This window comes from Eleutherodactylus coqui, chromosome 2 (genome assembly GCF_035609145.1).
Source record: "Eleutherodactylus coqui strain aEleCoq1 chromosome 2, aEleCoq1.hap1, whole genome shotgun sequence".
Classification (NCBI taxonomy): Eukaryota; Metazoa; Chordata; class Amphibia; order Anura; family Eleutherodactylidae; genus Eleutherodactylus; species Eleutherodactylus coqui.
The window spans coordinates 289092773-289108842 of record NC_089838.1 but is presented as its reverse complement, the minus strand read 5'-3'; the positions used below and the strand labels follow the sequence as shown (position 1 = coordinate 289108842).

The following is a 16070-nucleotide window of genomic DNA, read 5'->3' as shown; positions in this document are numbered from 1 at the left end:
TGTAGACGGGCCATCTTCTTTGAGAGAACTTGACAGACGTTTGCAGGATGAATGGAGGGACATATCAACTGAGCCAAAGGAGGCTAAGTATTACCATATATAAATGAATACTACTTTTGATTCTTGCTCAGGTATCCAATTATTTTGGGTAGGATAGTGTTTATATAAACTGTCACATAAAGTGTGATACAAGGAGGAAGAGATCCAGTCTGATCAGGGGAAGCCTCATCTTTGCTGCCCCTGGCTTATTTAATAAGGTTTGATTCATACAACGGATAGTCCACGAGTATAGAATATACCACAATAGGGAAAAGACAATCACAGATGGAAAGTACACCTGACTTTCCAGTATAAGAACCCGCTGTCGAAGTTCACGCGTTTCACTCTGAGCCATAACTTCTCGTAACCGACAAGACATGGCCTCATCCTGTAGGTCCCCAGCTGCACTCTTACGAGGGGATTCCTTCCAAATGCCTCCACCCCGAGAAGACAAGGACTACATAATGAAAGATAGGATGAATCGTTACTACATATGCTGAAGAGACTGCATAAATAAAAGGTGAGGGAATGTACAAGACAGCTGTGGCCCTTACCTGCCAGCGGTCACTCAGCTCTGTCACTTGCTTCTGTCCTTCACGCATGACCTGCAAAGCATGAGCTTCTCTCTTCCTTAGAGATTGAAGTTCTTCCTGAAGAAGGGCAACGTTGCTTTCATCAGGGAGAGAACTGTTTCTCTAAGAAGAATAAGAAATCAGTCGATTAACCTCTTCCAGTCCAATTAAACGGGTTATCCAGCAATTAATTATTGTTGAGCTATCCTTAATTATTGATGACCTGTCGGCGGGGCTCTACTCCTGGCACCCCTGTTGATCAGTTATTTGAAGGGGCTGCAGTATTTGGGTGGGTGCTGCAGCCCTTTTCATTGTATATCAGGTGTAGTGCCATGTACTGCGTAGTGATGGTGCCTGGTATTGCAGACCAATCCTATTCAATAAAAGGTAACTGAGGGGCAGAAAGACCATGTGACCAAGGAACATGATGTCTCAGGCCAAAAAAAAAGAGGCCTGAAAGCCATGGCTGCAACTCCTATAAATAGCTGATTAGCAATGTTGCAGGTAGTCAGACCCCCAACAATTTGATGACCGATTAGTGTCTAAGTCCTGGAAAAAAAAACACTATAAAAGGCCTAATGGTACAGTCCTTACTTTAAATGCTATGTGTGATTTCACATCTCTGATCAGTGCATGATGCCATCAACCCTATTCTCCTTAAGGTCCTGTTTACATTTGAACCTTCAGTTGGAGTTATACATTGGCATAGCTGGTTACCTACAACTTCGTCCGAGTGGAATTTGTATTTTTTTATCTAATCTGCATTTTGCTATATATTGAAATGTAAAAAGTTGAAATAGTGAAAAGAATGTAACTGCAATATGCTGCCAGTACAGTTCTGTACATTTTTGGTCTTGTCATCTTTTGCCAGGATATACAGGTTTTGTGGGCTGTATACAGGTGAGCACTCCACATACAGTTGCCCATGGGAAAAACATGTTTTTTCTAAATGTACACCTGCTACTTTAAGTGTTTGCCCTTGAGCCTTATTGATCATCATCACAAGTGCTATTTTTAGAGGGAATCGCAGCCTTTTGAATTGAAAAGGCAAATCCGGCCGTATTATCGGAATGCGTAGATTTAAAACTCCTTCTCCTTTTGCTATTCCATTCATAATAAGGGTATGAGGCGACTTGTTCAGTGTCCATAACATTATCCACTGACAGATACTCTACAATTTCTCCTTCGACTTGTTTAATAAATTTTTTCATTCATCTGTTCTACAGTTTCATTAGTTGGTGCCAAAATTGTCCTTTGGTACAACCATTCTTTATTCGCATATTAGGTTGCAGTTGAGAATAAACCTTTCAAAATCTGTTTGTGTCTGCCTTCACTTGTCTCCCCGTTTGTGTAGGCATAGCTTATAATGTGCACCCTCTTCCCCTACACATTGCCGCACAGTGCAGTGCCAGCAGCGGAGCGGAGGTGCGCCTGCACATCACCAACTAAATCTGTCTTGTCGTGCTCCCTAAAGAACTATATAAATTTTCAGGATAAAATGTAGCCTATGTCCTTCTAGGTCAGTGAAGAAACCTTCTTTCCTCTAGACATAGAGGGCGCCCCCTTGAAGAGATCTCTGTATTGTCTCCGGATATATTTATGCATTATTATTAGAGCGTCCAACCACAATTTTGATACCCTCTCTGGGTATTGTAGTTTACCCATTCCATTTATTACTTTAGTTGCCCGCCTTTGAACCCGCTCAAGCTCTCATATGTCCTTCTTGAGTACCGGTGACCAAAACTGTACATAATATTCCATGTGTGATCTGACCAGTGACTTGTAAAGAGGAGGAACAATGTTCTAGTCATGTGCCCCTAGACCTCTTTTGATGCACCCCATGATCCTTTTGCCTTGGCAACAGCTGCCTGACAACTTAACAGATTTGCTTTCTCCTCATCACCCCCAACAATTCTTCCGTCATTACTTTTTTAAAGGGCCAACACTTTCCATTTTAATCTTTTTACTATTTATAGATTTGAAGAACAGTTTAGGGTTCGTTTTACTCTTTATGGCAATAACTCTCTCTTTCTCCACCATTGTTGCTTCTATTTGCTTTTTATATACCGGTAATTTATTTTTTTCCTTATAGGTTTTTAGTGCTTCTTCAGTGCCTTCTTGTTTTAGTAGTTTAAATGCTTTCTTTTTGTTGTTTATTGTCCCCTTGACAAGCTGAATATGCAGTATATGTGCGCAGTGACGTCCATTCATCTCCATAGATTGATATGAGGAAAGGAATGACTATTACTTTGCATTTGCCAAAGCCAGAAATGCCGCACATGTACAGTAAGTGAATTACATATGGCATCTTCAGCATCAATCAGCAGTTTTAAAGGGTGTGGAACCACCCGTTGGACGGACTGGGACTGATTCAAATGATGTGCATGAATCACGGAAAAGAGAATTTTTGACAATTAGAGGCATGGAGGATAAAAAGAGGTACTGTTACATTCATCTATTTTGAGCACATTACATGTAATTAATATGTGAATATGTTAATAAAGGTTACAGACTTCTTTTAATAGAAAAAAAAAAGATAGCTACAATTTTACACTGCAGCAATTGTTACTAACTCGGCTCATATTATCATATTCTATGTACCAGTCATATCCCATAGTCTTTTCTGCAAGCCTGAAGGTCTAAACTGTTCAAGGGGTAATCTGTGATTAGAAAAATAGGGTCTATTTTTTCCCTAGAAGCAGTAATACTCTTGGCCATGGGCTGTATCTGGTATTACAGCTCATCCCCACTGATGGCCCAAAGGTCACCCAATTTCTGGAAAAAATGGACAACTCCTTAAATTGTCTCCATCTGTTTATTACATCTTCTTCCCCATTTGCTCTCACCTTTTCTAGCTCAACTACTTTTTCTTGCATTTCCTTTAAGGCTCCCAATGTCTCAGCTTCTCTAAGCCGTGATTGTTCTAGTTCGGACTCAAGGTGAGAGACTAGTTCTTCTGAAACACGTGGGTCATTCTGTAAGAAAAGAAAAGACTGACTTATCCTTTAAATACAGGACGCATGTTAGACTTCCAAGTCCTGTGAAATGACATACTAGGTTTTACACGAGGTATTTCTCAAGTTTGGGACCGCACTCCATAATACCTGTTAGGGAACTACAAAGACCGAATAGAAAGTTTCATCATGTTGTAGAGCTCCTCCTACCTGTTTATCCTGTAGCTTTTGGATGAGATTTTGGGCGCTCTGTAGGTTCTCGGCAGCGGTGTAGTATTGCTGTTTTACTACAGCCAGTTCTCTTTTTATGGCGTAATTTTCTTCAGCTTCTTGAGCCCGTGTCACCTGACCCTGAATGTGAAGAGCCAAGGTAAAAAAGTGTTGTATCATCTCATTATTCTGCTTGGGTGAAAGTCCCTTTCTATCTAGGAGAAACCTGAATTTTGGTGCCAGGTGAAAAGCAACATAGATCTGAATTTTGGGCTATGAAAAGGGCATTTAGCAGCCAACTTCAGCCCGGTATAAATTTAAGAGGACCTCTCAGTTCTCCTAAAATTGCCTGAAGAAATAACAATGCTGGGTCATCTTCTGTGGATTGTACTCCTCCTCTGTTACTTTTCCTGGATATTTAGGAATAAATTGACACCTGGGCTTCACCATTCCTTGTTGAGAGGGAGCGTCCATATATAGCCTGACCCTGTGACACTGTTTGGCCATATCAGATTATGTACGGACTGTGTATGGACTCATCTAAATCGGCAAGGACAATGGTAACACCCAGTTGTTAATGTATTCATACATTTCCAGAAGGACTAAAAAGAGGAACGGCAAATCACAGAGTTCTAAGAAAAGAAACTCATGATTTTTTATGGATAATACAAATTTTTATTAAAACAAACAGCTCTACTTTAACCCTTTAAGGGGTATTCCGCCCTTTTTTCACCTGAAGACCTATCCTCTGGATAGGCCATCTGCAGTTACTGCTCCATCAGATAATCCTCCGTACCGCTGTCAGTGTAGTGGGCCAGACGTTGTCATCAGCGGACAGAGCTGGAAGTGGGAGTGCTGGCTTCACTAACATTGATATCAATGGAAGCAAAGCGCTTCTATTACACCATAACGAGAAACAGGAAGTGCAATAGAAGCTTAGCACTTCCATTGATTTCAATGGGACTGCAGCTGGGCGCTCCCACATCCTGCCCTGAGCACTGAGGACAATGTCAGGCACATCTGCAATAACAGCAGTTTGGACAATCAGCTGATGGCAGATCCCTCAACTACGGATTACTTATCCAGAGTATAGGTCATCAGTTGAAAAAAAAGGCAGTAATACCCCTTTAATGACTTGCAATTCTATTTTTAATCTCCGTATTTCAAAAGCTATAACTTTTATTTTTTTCCGTCAATAGAGCTATATGAGGGATTTTTTTTTGCAGAACTAGTTATGTTTTTAATGGCACCATTTTGGGGTACATATAATGTATTGTATAACTTTATGTATTTTTATCCTCTCCCTTCAAAAAAAAGTAATAAAATTCTGCCCTTGTTTTGGGGATTTTGTTTTTACATCGTTCACCATGTGGTATAAATAGAGAGATAACGTTATTCCACAGATTGTTAGGATTATGACCATACCAAAACTATCTAGATGTATATAGTTATTTTAGATTTTTATATTTCTACACAATAAATACAGATTTGCAGCGTGGGGTGGGGGTGACAGAGGGAGCCTCTCCCTCTGTTAGCCACTTAGATGCAATAGTCAGTATTTTCAGCGGCATCTAAATGGCTAAACAGCAAGAATCCTAGTTCTCTCCAATCCTAGTTGTTAGTGTGGGTTGCTAGCTGTGTAACATAGCTAGAACCTGCAAGTTATGGTATGGGACAGCTTTGGAGCCTGCGCTATCACACTGCATACAGCTGTGTTGTACTATTACAGCATGGATGGGACAGGATTTATCTATATCATTGGTGGTGAACCTATGGCACGCAGAGCCTGCCCTGCTGGGATGCGCTGCCGGCAGCTCCCCTGCCGGTATTCACTCAATGCGCTGCTAGCGGTCGCTGATCCCGGCGCACACTGCGACGTCAGTGTGCAACCGGGATCCGCCTCCCCCGACATCTCATCTTAGGTTCCATGAGAGTAGGGGGAGGAGGCGTCCGGAAACACACTGACGTCACAGTGTGCACCTGCGATCAGCGCTGCTGGCGGGGCGCCGAGCAGAGGAACAGCAGAGCTTCTACGAGGAGGAGGTGGTAAGTATTTGGGTCTCATGGGGGCACTGTGACTGCTGGGGGCCGCTGTGGGGGGCACAATTACTACTGGGGGCTGCTTTGGAATGTCACTATTATTGTGGGGGGCCACTGTGGGATGTCACTATTATACTGGGGGCCGCTGTGGGGGGGGAGGTCACAATTATACTGGGGGCCGCTGTGGGGGGGGGTCACTATTATACCGGGGGCCGCTGTGGGCGTCACTATTATACTGGGGGCCGCTGTGGGGGGGGGGGGGTGTCACTATTACCGCGGGGGCTGATGTGGGATGTCACTATTACCGCGGGGGCTGCTCTGGGGGATGTCACTATTACCGCTGGGGTATGTTTACATGTGGCGGAAATGGGCAGGGCTGTTTCAAGATAGACAGCGTGCAGATTTTGACTGCTTTCTGGATGCGGAAATGCTGCAGAATTTGCGACAGACATTTCCAATGAGGACATTCTGCAGCATTTCCGCATCCAAAAAGCGGTCAAAATTTGCACCCTGTCTATTTTGAAGTGGCTCTTTCCGATTTAGAACGGGGGTAAAATCATACGCCGTGATAAGCCCCGCCCCCTGACGTGTTGGCACTTTGAGATAAATAAGTGGGTTTTGGGTTGCAGTTTGGGCACTCAGTTTCTAAAAGGGTTCGCCATCACTGATCTATGAATTGGTATTACTGTTAGTTATATTATAATGAGGTCAGGAAAAGTACATGACCTTGTACGGTTTAGGAGAACTAGTTTATCAAAAGAAGGATTGGGATTGCAACCATATTTGGCAGACCGTTAAACCAGCTCTACAAAAAGTGCTAAAGAACCTGACATCTTCCTTCATGTCCTAATTTCTTTACACGTCTTACTGTCTTCACCCTACTACTTCTCATGTTCAACGTGATAGGAAAAATACAACAGGAAAAAGCAGGAACAATTCTGTAGACAAGTAAGACAAGAAGATAGGTGACCGTACCTGGATGAGTCTGTCCGCTAACGCAGCGCTTTCCTATGAGGTAGTCCACAAAGACGAGGGGACAGGACGAGATAAAGAGACATTGCGAGAGAAACAAAGACAGAGCAGGAGGGGGGGAGAGAGAAAGAAAAAGGTAACCACCACCGCACTACAGAGACAGGACAGAAAATGGCAGGTTTAGTTTAAACCAGTTATTAAATGACATAACTCCATAGCTAGAAATTACCCAAGGAGAATGAAAAATGGCTGCCAAGGGTATACACTTAGTATCCGCTACTGCACTCTCATGTATAGTTTGTACTGTAAGTGAGTTCAGCGACTCAGCATAGTTTTGGTTACTAAATTCATTTTGGTTATATTATGTGTAATGAAAGCAAGGCAGCCATCTTTATACCTCCTGCATAGGAAAGACGGGAATGGAAGAAGATTGGCATACGATAGATGGGAGGATGGGACATGATGACTCTGGGAAGTAGTGTAGCGCATGTCTTACCTTTTCTAGAGTTTCAATACGTTGCTTTAGAAGTCTGTTCTCTGTTCGTAATCGCTGTATAAACGGTCGTGAGAAAAGTCAGATACAATAAACCTTCCAGACTCTGTAGAGTAGTTGTGTCTTACATAAGGCTACTCACAATAATGAGTTACATCTGTATTCCCCAATGTGTCCCATATGCACATTAATACGACTCCTTGGTTTTCGGCATGGTTCAGCGATGTTCAGAAGAGGCAGGGTTTAAATACGTAGAGTGGGCAGGCATGCTTTATGTGACCACCCTATTTTCACATACTGTACACTTAACCCTTTCCAATCTAATTTGTATCCTGGTTTTCCTAGGGGGCTTACTCTTTTTCTGCCATTATACAACGGCGCTATCTGCTGGCTAAAGTCAGTACTGCATGAGGTGACACGTTGGATAGGCTCCGACAGCAGAGAAGCTGACAATATACAGTAAGAGAACCCCGACGGATGTCTTCCAACATCAGAGCTGTACAGCATTAAATGATAATGTCTTCAAAGGTCAGACAGTGGATTGGAAAGGGTTAAAGAGGACCTGTCGCCATTCCCAACAAGTCTGTTTTAGCAAACAAATTCTTCATGAAATAACAATTCTAGAGCATCTTTTCATAAAACTCTGCATTCCTCTGTTATTTTCCTAGAAATGTATAAATACATTGAAAACTGGGTGTTACTATTACCATAGGGGTATGTGCCTACAGTGTTTGACACTATCAGCACTGATTGAACAGTGTCAGTATGTAGAGACACCCCCAACTGGTAACACCCATCTGTCAATTTATTCATTAACTTCTAAGAAACAAGAGGGATGGCACAACAAACAGTTCTAAGGATACATGCTCTTGAATATCTCCGCCACACTGCTCAGTGCAGGGCACAGTGGAGTGAGTGTGGATGAGACAGCTTCCTTCTTTCTTCCACTTGGCACTGCCCACATGGCGCTGACTGAGTGTAGCAGGAGCTGCTCTCCACTAAACTGGTAAGTGGGTGGTGAAGAAATGTTCTCCTACAACCCCCACCCCCAGGCTAGTGAGTGCGGGCCACAGTGTCCTCTACAGTAGAAACAATTAGGTGTCACATCCCCCTGTATTGGCCCACATATGAATGCCTTAGTGGGTCATGTTGTCATCCACCCACATGGTGGCAGTATTTTGGTTAAAAACTGACACAGGATACGCTAAGGCATATATTTATATTATACTAGATCTGATCTTTCAGTTTCATCTGAATAGGTACAAAAATATTGCGCGGTTCTATACAAAAATGTCGAAATTTGCACCAAATCGTGTATATTTTGACGCAAATTGGTTCGGATTTTTCCAGCGGATCTGCACCGAAATCCGAATCAAATCAGCTGTGTGAGAACGCACCCTTACAGAAAGATTTCTAAGAATAAAGAGTGATATTTTTGAAAAGTTATTGTTTCCATACCAAAAACATGAGAATTATCAGCTCCATGTCAATACTTCTAGAACACTTCTCTTCCTTTACTTATCTGTGCAGCGCAGGCTAAAAGCAGCTGTACCCTGTAGATAGTGGTTGGCTGACAGTTATTCCTCTTGACCCCCTCATATACATGCATGCTTGGCACAACAAGAGGTTCCCAATAAGTACAGGGGAGTAAACTGCTACCAGACACCCCTGACTGTGGGTTATCAAAATGATCAGGCATGTTGCAAGCTAACTGTCTTCTTTCCCCTGATATGAATGGCCATTTTTAGTGAATTATCAGGATGCAACAATGAGCCCAGCAGAAAGCTCTATCCAGGGTAAAAGTGAAATCTGTGCTGCATACAGGGTATTTTGTTCATAGGATTTAGAGCCCGGTTCGTCAAACCTGTCTAATAGTAAGGCTGTCTTTGTTGCCCAAAGCAGCCAATCACGGCTTCTCTAAGGGTACGCTTACACAGCGCTGCCTGTCAGGTGATGCGGAAGTGGCATCACTTGGTCAGCGGCGCTGTACTCACTACAGGCCACCAGATGCCGGGGAGCTCTGACAGTGCAAGATCAAGGGAGTGCCGTATCTTACTAAATCAGCTGCGGATATGTTTTGGATGTGGAATTTGCCACGGAATGTTCCCTTGCGGAAATTCCACAGAATTTTCTCTACTTGTAAACGTACCCTTAGAGAAGCTGTGCTGTGATTGGTTGCTTTAGACAATAAAGACAGTTTTACTATTAGACAGGTTTGATAAACCGGGCCTAAAATTCTGTTTAGGATGCAGAGTTTTTCTTTCATCTAGTGCCAATTACAATCCGTCATTCGTCAGAATGTAATTATATTGATTGACTGAAATGTGGGAGGTTTGAAAGGAACACCTTGTATCACAACTAAATATAAGTGCCTAGACTTGAAAACAACTTCAAGGTTACCACCTGATTTCTAAATCTGCTTGTTTTCATCTAAAAGCTTTTTTCAACTTTCCACTTCAATTTCCTTACAAGAACATAAATCATTAGTTTAAATGTCTGCAGAATCTCAGATTACTTTACTTTGTTATCTCCTGTTGGAATTTAGAGGGACAAAATTATTGCATATATTTAACAACTGACGACCCCTTCTCCAGATAATCCACTGATTGCCGGGCGCTCAGCAGCTGAAACCTGTGGCGATCAGCTGTTATTGCTGGGGGAAGTCACAGCTTTCTCCTGCAGCAGCCACTAAAGGAGAAATGTGGTATTGTTGTTCTGAGTCCTCCAGAGCAAGAGCTCTGCACACTGTAGAGGAGGACCCCCTTCTATGGCATTGATATGTCCTAATAAGCATAGGGATAGAAGTTGAAATCTCCTTTAAAACGTCTTTACTTTTATGTTCACTTTTTACCTTGCCATAGAAGGACATCGTTGCAAGACATCATAAATGGTGCTCACCTTGATTTCAATTTGTTCTTCCATCTCCTTGCTTTTTATGGCAGCATATTCTTTCTCCAATCTAGAGAGAATCCAACAAAATATCTCAGCATGAAGGTAATACAGTAAGCCTTCTTAATCGGGAAGAGTTTCTTCATACCGTTTCATCCTCTTAGGGTTGTACTTGACTTGGTATGCCTTATGTATGAGCTTATCTGGGCAGCTGTCAAACTGGTGAGGGATCACCTTCTGAAAGTACTGAGAAATACCAAAACAACAACATATTACTAGACAGAGATCTCACCTCGTTCTCCTGCCGTCTGTATTCATGATCTGACATATATTACTATGCGGTAATACCCTGAGCACATGAATCATTAACATGCTTGTATCATTACTTCTACTTACTCTTATAGACTTGGCAGACCTACTCTAGTGACCTCTTAGCTCATTTTCTCCCAACTGCATAAGTTAAAAGAAGTTAACTCACCCTGACAACTCCTTTGTAGATACACAATTTGGACATATAGGCGTGACAGAGGGGAGTCACGCTTGGGACATCCCTGTATGAATCAATGTTGAGAATTTCTAACATAGGGCATTTAAATACTACATGTTCTATGTAGCTGAGGTGGCCTTAAAGGGGTTTTCCAGGACTTTACTATTGCTAACCTATTCTCAGGATCAGTCATCAATAGTTGATTGAAGGGAGTCCACTGATCGAAATCCCCACCAATCAACAGATTGAAGTGATAGCAGTGCACAGTGAGCACCACTGTCATTTCAATGCATAGCAGGCACATCGCCATACATTGTATAGTGGCTGTGCCTGGTACTGCAGCTCAGCCCTATCCACTTGAATGGGAGTAAGCTTTTCTCAGGCCATTTGACTGATGAAGGGGACATCACATGCCTGAGAGGCGGTCGCAACGCTCACCCAAGCATCGCAGCCTCTTCAAATCAATTGACTTGTGTGGATCCTCTGCAGTGGACCCCATCGATCGATTTTCGTTGGGGCCTCACTCCTCTCTATGGGAGAGCCGGCCGTAACTGAAAAGCATGCGTTGCAGCATGTGCTCTTAGCCGCGTTTTCAAGTTGCACTTATCCCACAGAAATCATACGGTTTTTCGCTGTGGCAAAACCGCAAGATTTCCGCGTTGAAACAGTCCCGTGGGAACCCAGCATTAGGGTTTGTGCACAATGCCATGCGGTATTACATACAATGGTACCACTGACAGAGAAAACACAATTACAAGGTTTGCAAAAATAGGTTATAAGTTACAATGCCACATGTGGTGACGTCAAGATGGACATGGGACGTCGCAATACATACACTGTGTCGCAGGTAGAAAACGTGGAAGACCCAAGACACAGATGATCAGGAAACACAAGGGTATGCACCCCATGGAAACAGCAGTCACCATCAGTCAATAAGTTTAAAAACACAACATAAAGGAATAACACAGAATAGAGCTGCTAAAGATACACCATATTTTAACCCCTTAATGACCAAATACATTTTTCCACTTCTTCATTTCAACTGCTATAACTTTACTTTTTCCAGAGACGTGACTGTATGAGGTCTTGTTTTATGCATGAAGTAATAGCAAAAAGTAGGTCCAGTTGGTTCTAGAATTTCATGTTTCACCTGAAATCTGGCTTAGTGCATGTTCGTGCATCAACATACTCTCTCTGGATGAGTGCTGTATTGGAAACAAGGGGCGAGTGGCATATCTTTTTACCTTCCCTTGTTCTGTGCAGCAGAAATTGTGGGGGTTTTAGGCGCTGTTTAAGCGTACCTACCGTAAGCATTAGAATGTAATCTATATTATAAACATTTTTTTCTCGTCACATTCATAGGTGCTGTTAAGGGTTTAAGGGAAAAGCGATTTTCATCATAAAAAAAAAAAAAATTATACTATTTCGCATACATGATTCATACTAAATAACCTAATAAATGTGGATACCTAATAAGTGTAGGTTTTATGTTTTTATTCAATGTCTTGTGACAAGCAGGTAGGCGAGGTAATAGAGGGGAGATACATTACTCTCAGTTGCCTCTCCTATATGGAATAATAGTATCACCTGCTGTCTGATGAATGAAGTAAGCAAGTGGGTGCAAATTTAAGAAGCCGCTAAGAGACCGGTAGTTGCTCAAACTGGGGACACAGAAAGCTGGTCTGTGGGACTCTTGGACTTGGGACTGTAAGAACGGTTGCTAAAGCCTATCGTTGTAAGCTGGTTCTACTGTGAGAGGGGTCTACTGTGTATAAGGGCCATTTTACATGAAACATCTTATCGGGTAAAGATGCCCAACAGGTCGTTCCAGCGATGATCGTTCCTGTGTTTTTACACGGAAACGATCATCGCTCAGTGATTGGAGGCGGAGCAAGCCAGGGATTGTTCCGGCCCCAATGGTACTGTTGTACCTTGACACCACCGGAAGCTAGGGGCTGAGAGGGCTTTGGTAGAATGAACGCCCCCTGTCCGTCCCCTAGCTTCCGATTGGTTGTTAGTGCGGCAGGGAGGACACTAAGAGCGGGGCCAGATTCTTAGGGAATGAGAGTGGACGTGCCAGTCCGCTGGGGAGAGCAGTAGGGAGGTGAGTGACAGCAGTCCTGGCTGCAGCGCCCGTAGGCTGTGCGGGACCGGAGCCACAGGGGAAAACACCCGGGAGGTGAGTGACAGCGGTCCCAGCTGCAGGGCCCACAGGCTGCGCGGGACCGGAGCTACAGGGGGAAACCGGAGCGGAGCACTTCTCCGATCTGCTGGGAGATGGAGGCCCGCAGTACATCCTGCTCTAGACAGCCATACAGTTACCACAGCTGAGCAGTGACGGCTACTCTGCTCCCTTGCTTCCTCTCCCTTCAGCAGCTGTCACCGGCACCGCTGCTGAGAGGAAGATGGGAAGTGGAGTAGCCCTAAGCGGCTGCATCTAGCACGGGGAAGAACAGTGTCGGTACCGGCGGGGTCCAGCAACGGCAGGGGGTATGTTCCCTGGCCGAAGAAGTTTATTTCTGGCCAGCCACCCGGACAGCTATGTAGCCAATCGTGAGCTAGGGGCATGACAGGGACGTTCTTCAATGCAAGCCCTGTCAAACCCCTAGCTTCTGGTGGCATCAAGGTAGAGTAGTACCAGGCTTCAATGCCCGTTCACACGGGCATATAGCAATTCAGTCTTACGCATGCATAAAATGAATGATAAGGGAACGAATTATCGTTCTGTCACTGCATGCATTTAGACTGAATGATAATCGTTAAGATTCTCACTGGATTGCGTGAATCTGAACAATTTATCTGCCCATGTAAAAGGACCCTTATTTAGTGCTGGACAGGCCAGGTATTGTTTTGTGTTCCTACTGTGCTCTGATTTGTTTATTTTGCACCTGTGGTATTAAAACTGGCCAAGTGTCATTTTAAAACCTACTCCCGACTGCTGACTTCGTATATGATGGAAGACATACGTGTCCTTTGACCACAGCAAAGGGATCCCAAGCTAATTTCCTCACAGTATGCTCAGTAAACAGTTTTTGTACTCCTGTATAGTAACACATTATGAGTTGTGTCATTATGGTACAGAACATTGTTAGAGCAACACTTAGTGTACAGACAGCCCCGTCGGTTCTTCTTAGGCCCCAGGGCCAAGTAAACAGGGGTTCTCAATCACTTCACAGGGAAACCTGATGATCTGATTGAAGGTGATGAGCGCTCTTTGAACAAGATGGTCACTCTTGACTGGAACGATCAAAGGGTTAATGGGTCAACACTGGAGCTTCCTCCTATCCCAGCCATTAGAATAGGAGCTCAGCTGTCATTACATGGCCAAGCACCCTCTCTAGGGTGGCACGGGGCACTGATACAGGACTTATGAAAGCACATACTGATCAAGAAAAAAGTTACTAAATAATCACTGTACACAATAGCTATGAATGCCTTACCTGAGACATGCCTTCCATGTCAAGCTGCATCAGCTCAGTTTGATTTACAGTCAGCAAGGCCATCCCTACTCGGAATATAACCTCCAGTCCCTGTAAAGTGACACCAGAGCTAAGCGATAAGATAAAATCAAAACTATACCAATAGGTAGTATGCAGGCAGTGGCCACAGCCACAACTCACCTCATAAATGAAGATATCAAACACACGAGTGGCTATAGACAATGGGAACGTCGTGAGGAATAGGGTCAAAAACCAGGATGAAGCGTACATTGATGTGTGAAAGCAGTGAGAGCGAAAGTGGAGATTTAATTCTGGAAGCTGGTCCTGAAGAAAGAACAAAGATACTACTAAGAGCTTATGTACAACTTCTCTCCTTCTTAAATATAGTGGAGTAAGCCATCTTTGGTTATCAGCAACTGAAGATACAGACTGCAGCATTTACACGCCTGCATCCACATGGCAACACTTCCTGCCTAGTCAGCCTTGTCATAAGAGCATTATATGGATCTAAACTACCAATCACACCCTAACTAACCTTGATGAATAGTAATGGAGGACATCATACAACAGTACTGAGCATCTATGTAAACCCAGCAATAGATCAGATAAAAAACACTTACTAGAAGCTGCAGCAAGCATATCTGTGTGAGTCTTTTTGCTTCTGTCTCCCTCTTCCTCCCCTTCTACAGACCTCTATGAGCAGAATTAGACAGCAGCAAGCAAAAACCCACCCCCACTTCCTGTAATCTGCCTCTGTGTCTCTGTTACTGCAAACTGATTTCACATAACAACAGGCAGTGGACAGCAAGTTAGAAGGACACGAGACCCTGAGTGGCCAGCACTTCAAAGTAATTTTCTGCATAAACGATTACTACAAGACGTCTACAAGATTACTTGGTTTCTCTTACTGGGAACAATAGCATTTCAACACAAAAACATAATTTTAAAAGGACCCTCCAGTTTTGGGCAAAAATCTGTCCCATGACAAAAGGTGGGAGGGGGTTATATCACCTGCAGTTGTTGTTCTCAGCTTTCTCTCCATACCGCCAGTTCTGTGTCCTGACTTTGGCTGTCCAAGATGGCCAATGCAGTCTTCTAACTTACCTAATGCACACTGCACTACAATCGGATTGGGCATCACTGATCTTGTGAACAGCCCGGGCCAATCGGACAGCACGGAGGTCTAATAGTACCAATGCATTGTACAGATTAGGTAGTCTGAAGATTGCATTGGCCATCGTGGCCAGCTGAAAACAGAATCCGGTAGAACAGAGGCCTGGCGGAGAAGAAGAACTGCAGGTAATATACCACTCACTGCCTCCAGTCCCGGAACAGAGTCTTGCCCCGAAACTGGGGGGAGGGGGGGGGGGTCACTTTTAGTAAATACAGCGATTTGCACTTTTGCTAATCATCACATAAGCAAAAGTTTTTTGAATGTACGGTGTCTATTTAATCGTACAGAGATTAGAAAACGCAGAGGAGTACCAAATACCTGTAACATATATTCCAGCTGGTATATACATAAGCCAAGCTCAGCCATACTGGGCTTGAAGAGCTCCCGTAATCGGTACTCCTGCATTAGCCGAACAAACACACAGAAGGCTTCTTCCTCTGGCATCTGATGAGGCAAAAAGCAATGGAAGAAAACAATGGGTTTATTAGGTAATAAATCTGAGTGTATATGAGAAGATCCATGTAAGTTGATGAGATGGATGCACAGGAGGGAACCGTACAGTACATACAATGACTTACCTGCATAAGAAGAAGGCCTACAATGAATGCACTGCCCTGACAGTAGCCCACTTCTCGGTCTATCAGTGAGTATGCCTGAGGAGAAAAAGCTCTATATGATACAAGGTCTCTACTCTTTGTATGGGCAATTCAGCACACAGCACTATCAACTTATGTGGAATTTCTTTTGGCACCCACCCCGTAATAATAAATAAAAAAAAGAAGAAGAGGTATATATTGCAT

The 16070-nt window shown here is 43.5% G+C and overlaps 1 protein-coding gene across 3 annotated transcripts in view; it reads right to left on the bottom strand.

Annotated features, from left to right (window-relative positions):
• EVI5L (ecotropic viral integration site 5 like) overlaps positions 1 to 16070 on the bottom strand; it is a 62013-nt gene that overhangs the window by 13080 nt on the left and 32863 nt on the right. Inside the window, exons 5-16 of one of the 3 annotated variants that reach the window (XM_066593191.1) lie at positions 15849 to 15923; positions 15589 to 15714; positions 14277 to 14420; positions 14097 to 14186; positions 10318 to 10415; positions 10179 to 10239; positions 7284 to 7337; positions 6791 to 6823; positions 3776 to 3916; positions 3458 to 3586; positions 594 to 734; positions 338 to 496 (exon numbers count right to left, since the gene is read on the bottom strand). In XM_066593191.1, coding sequence (XP_066449288.1) covers positions 338 to 496; positions 594 to 734; positions 3458 to 3586; positions 3776 to 3916; positions 6791 to 6823; positions 7284 to 7337; positions 10179 to 10239; positions 10318 to 10415; positions 14097 to 14186; positions 14277 to 14420; positions 15589 to 15714; positions 15849 to 15923 — 1251 coding nt within the window. The remainder of the gene's footprint in view (positions 1 to 337; positions 497 to 593; positions 735 to 3457; positions 3587 to 3775; positions 3917 to 6790; positions 6824 to 7283; positions 7338 to 10178; positions 10240 to 10317; positions 10416 to 14096; positions 14187 to 14276; positions 14421 to 15588; positions 15715 to 15848; positions 15924 to 16070) is intronic. The other 2 variants (XM_066593192.1, XM_066593193.1) reach the window with 2 other exon arrangements.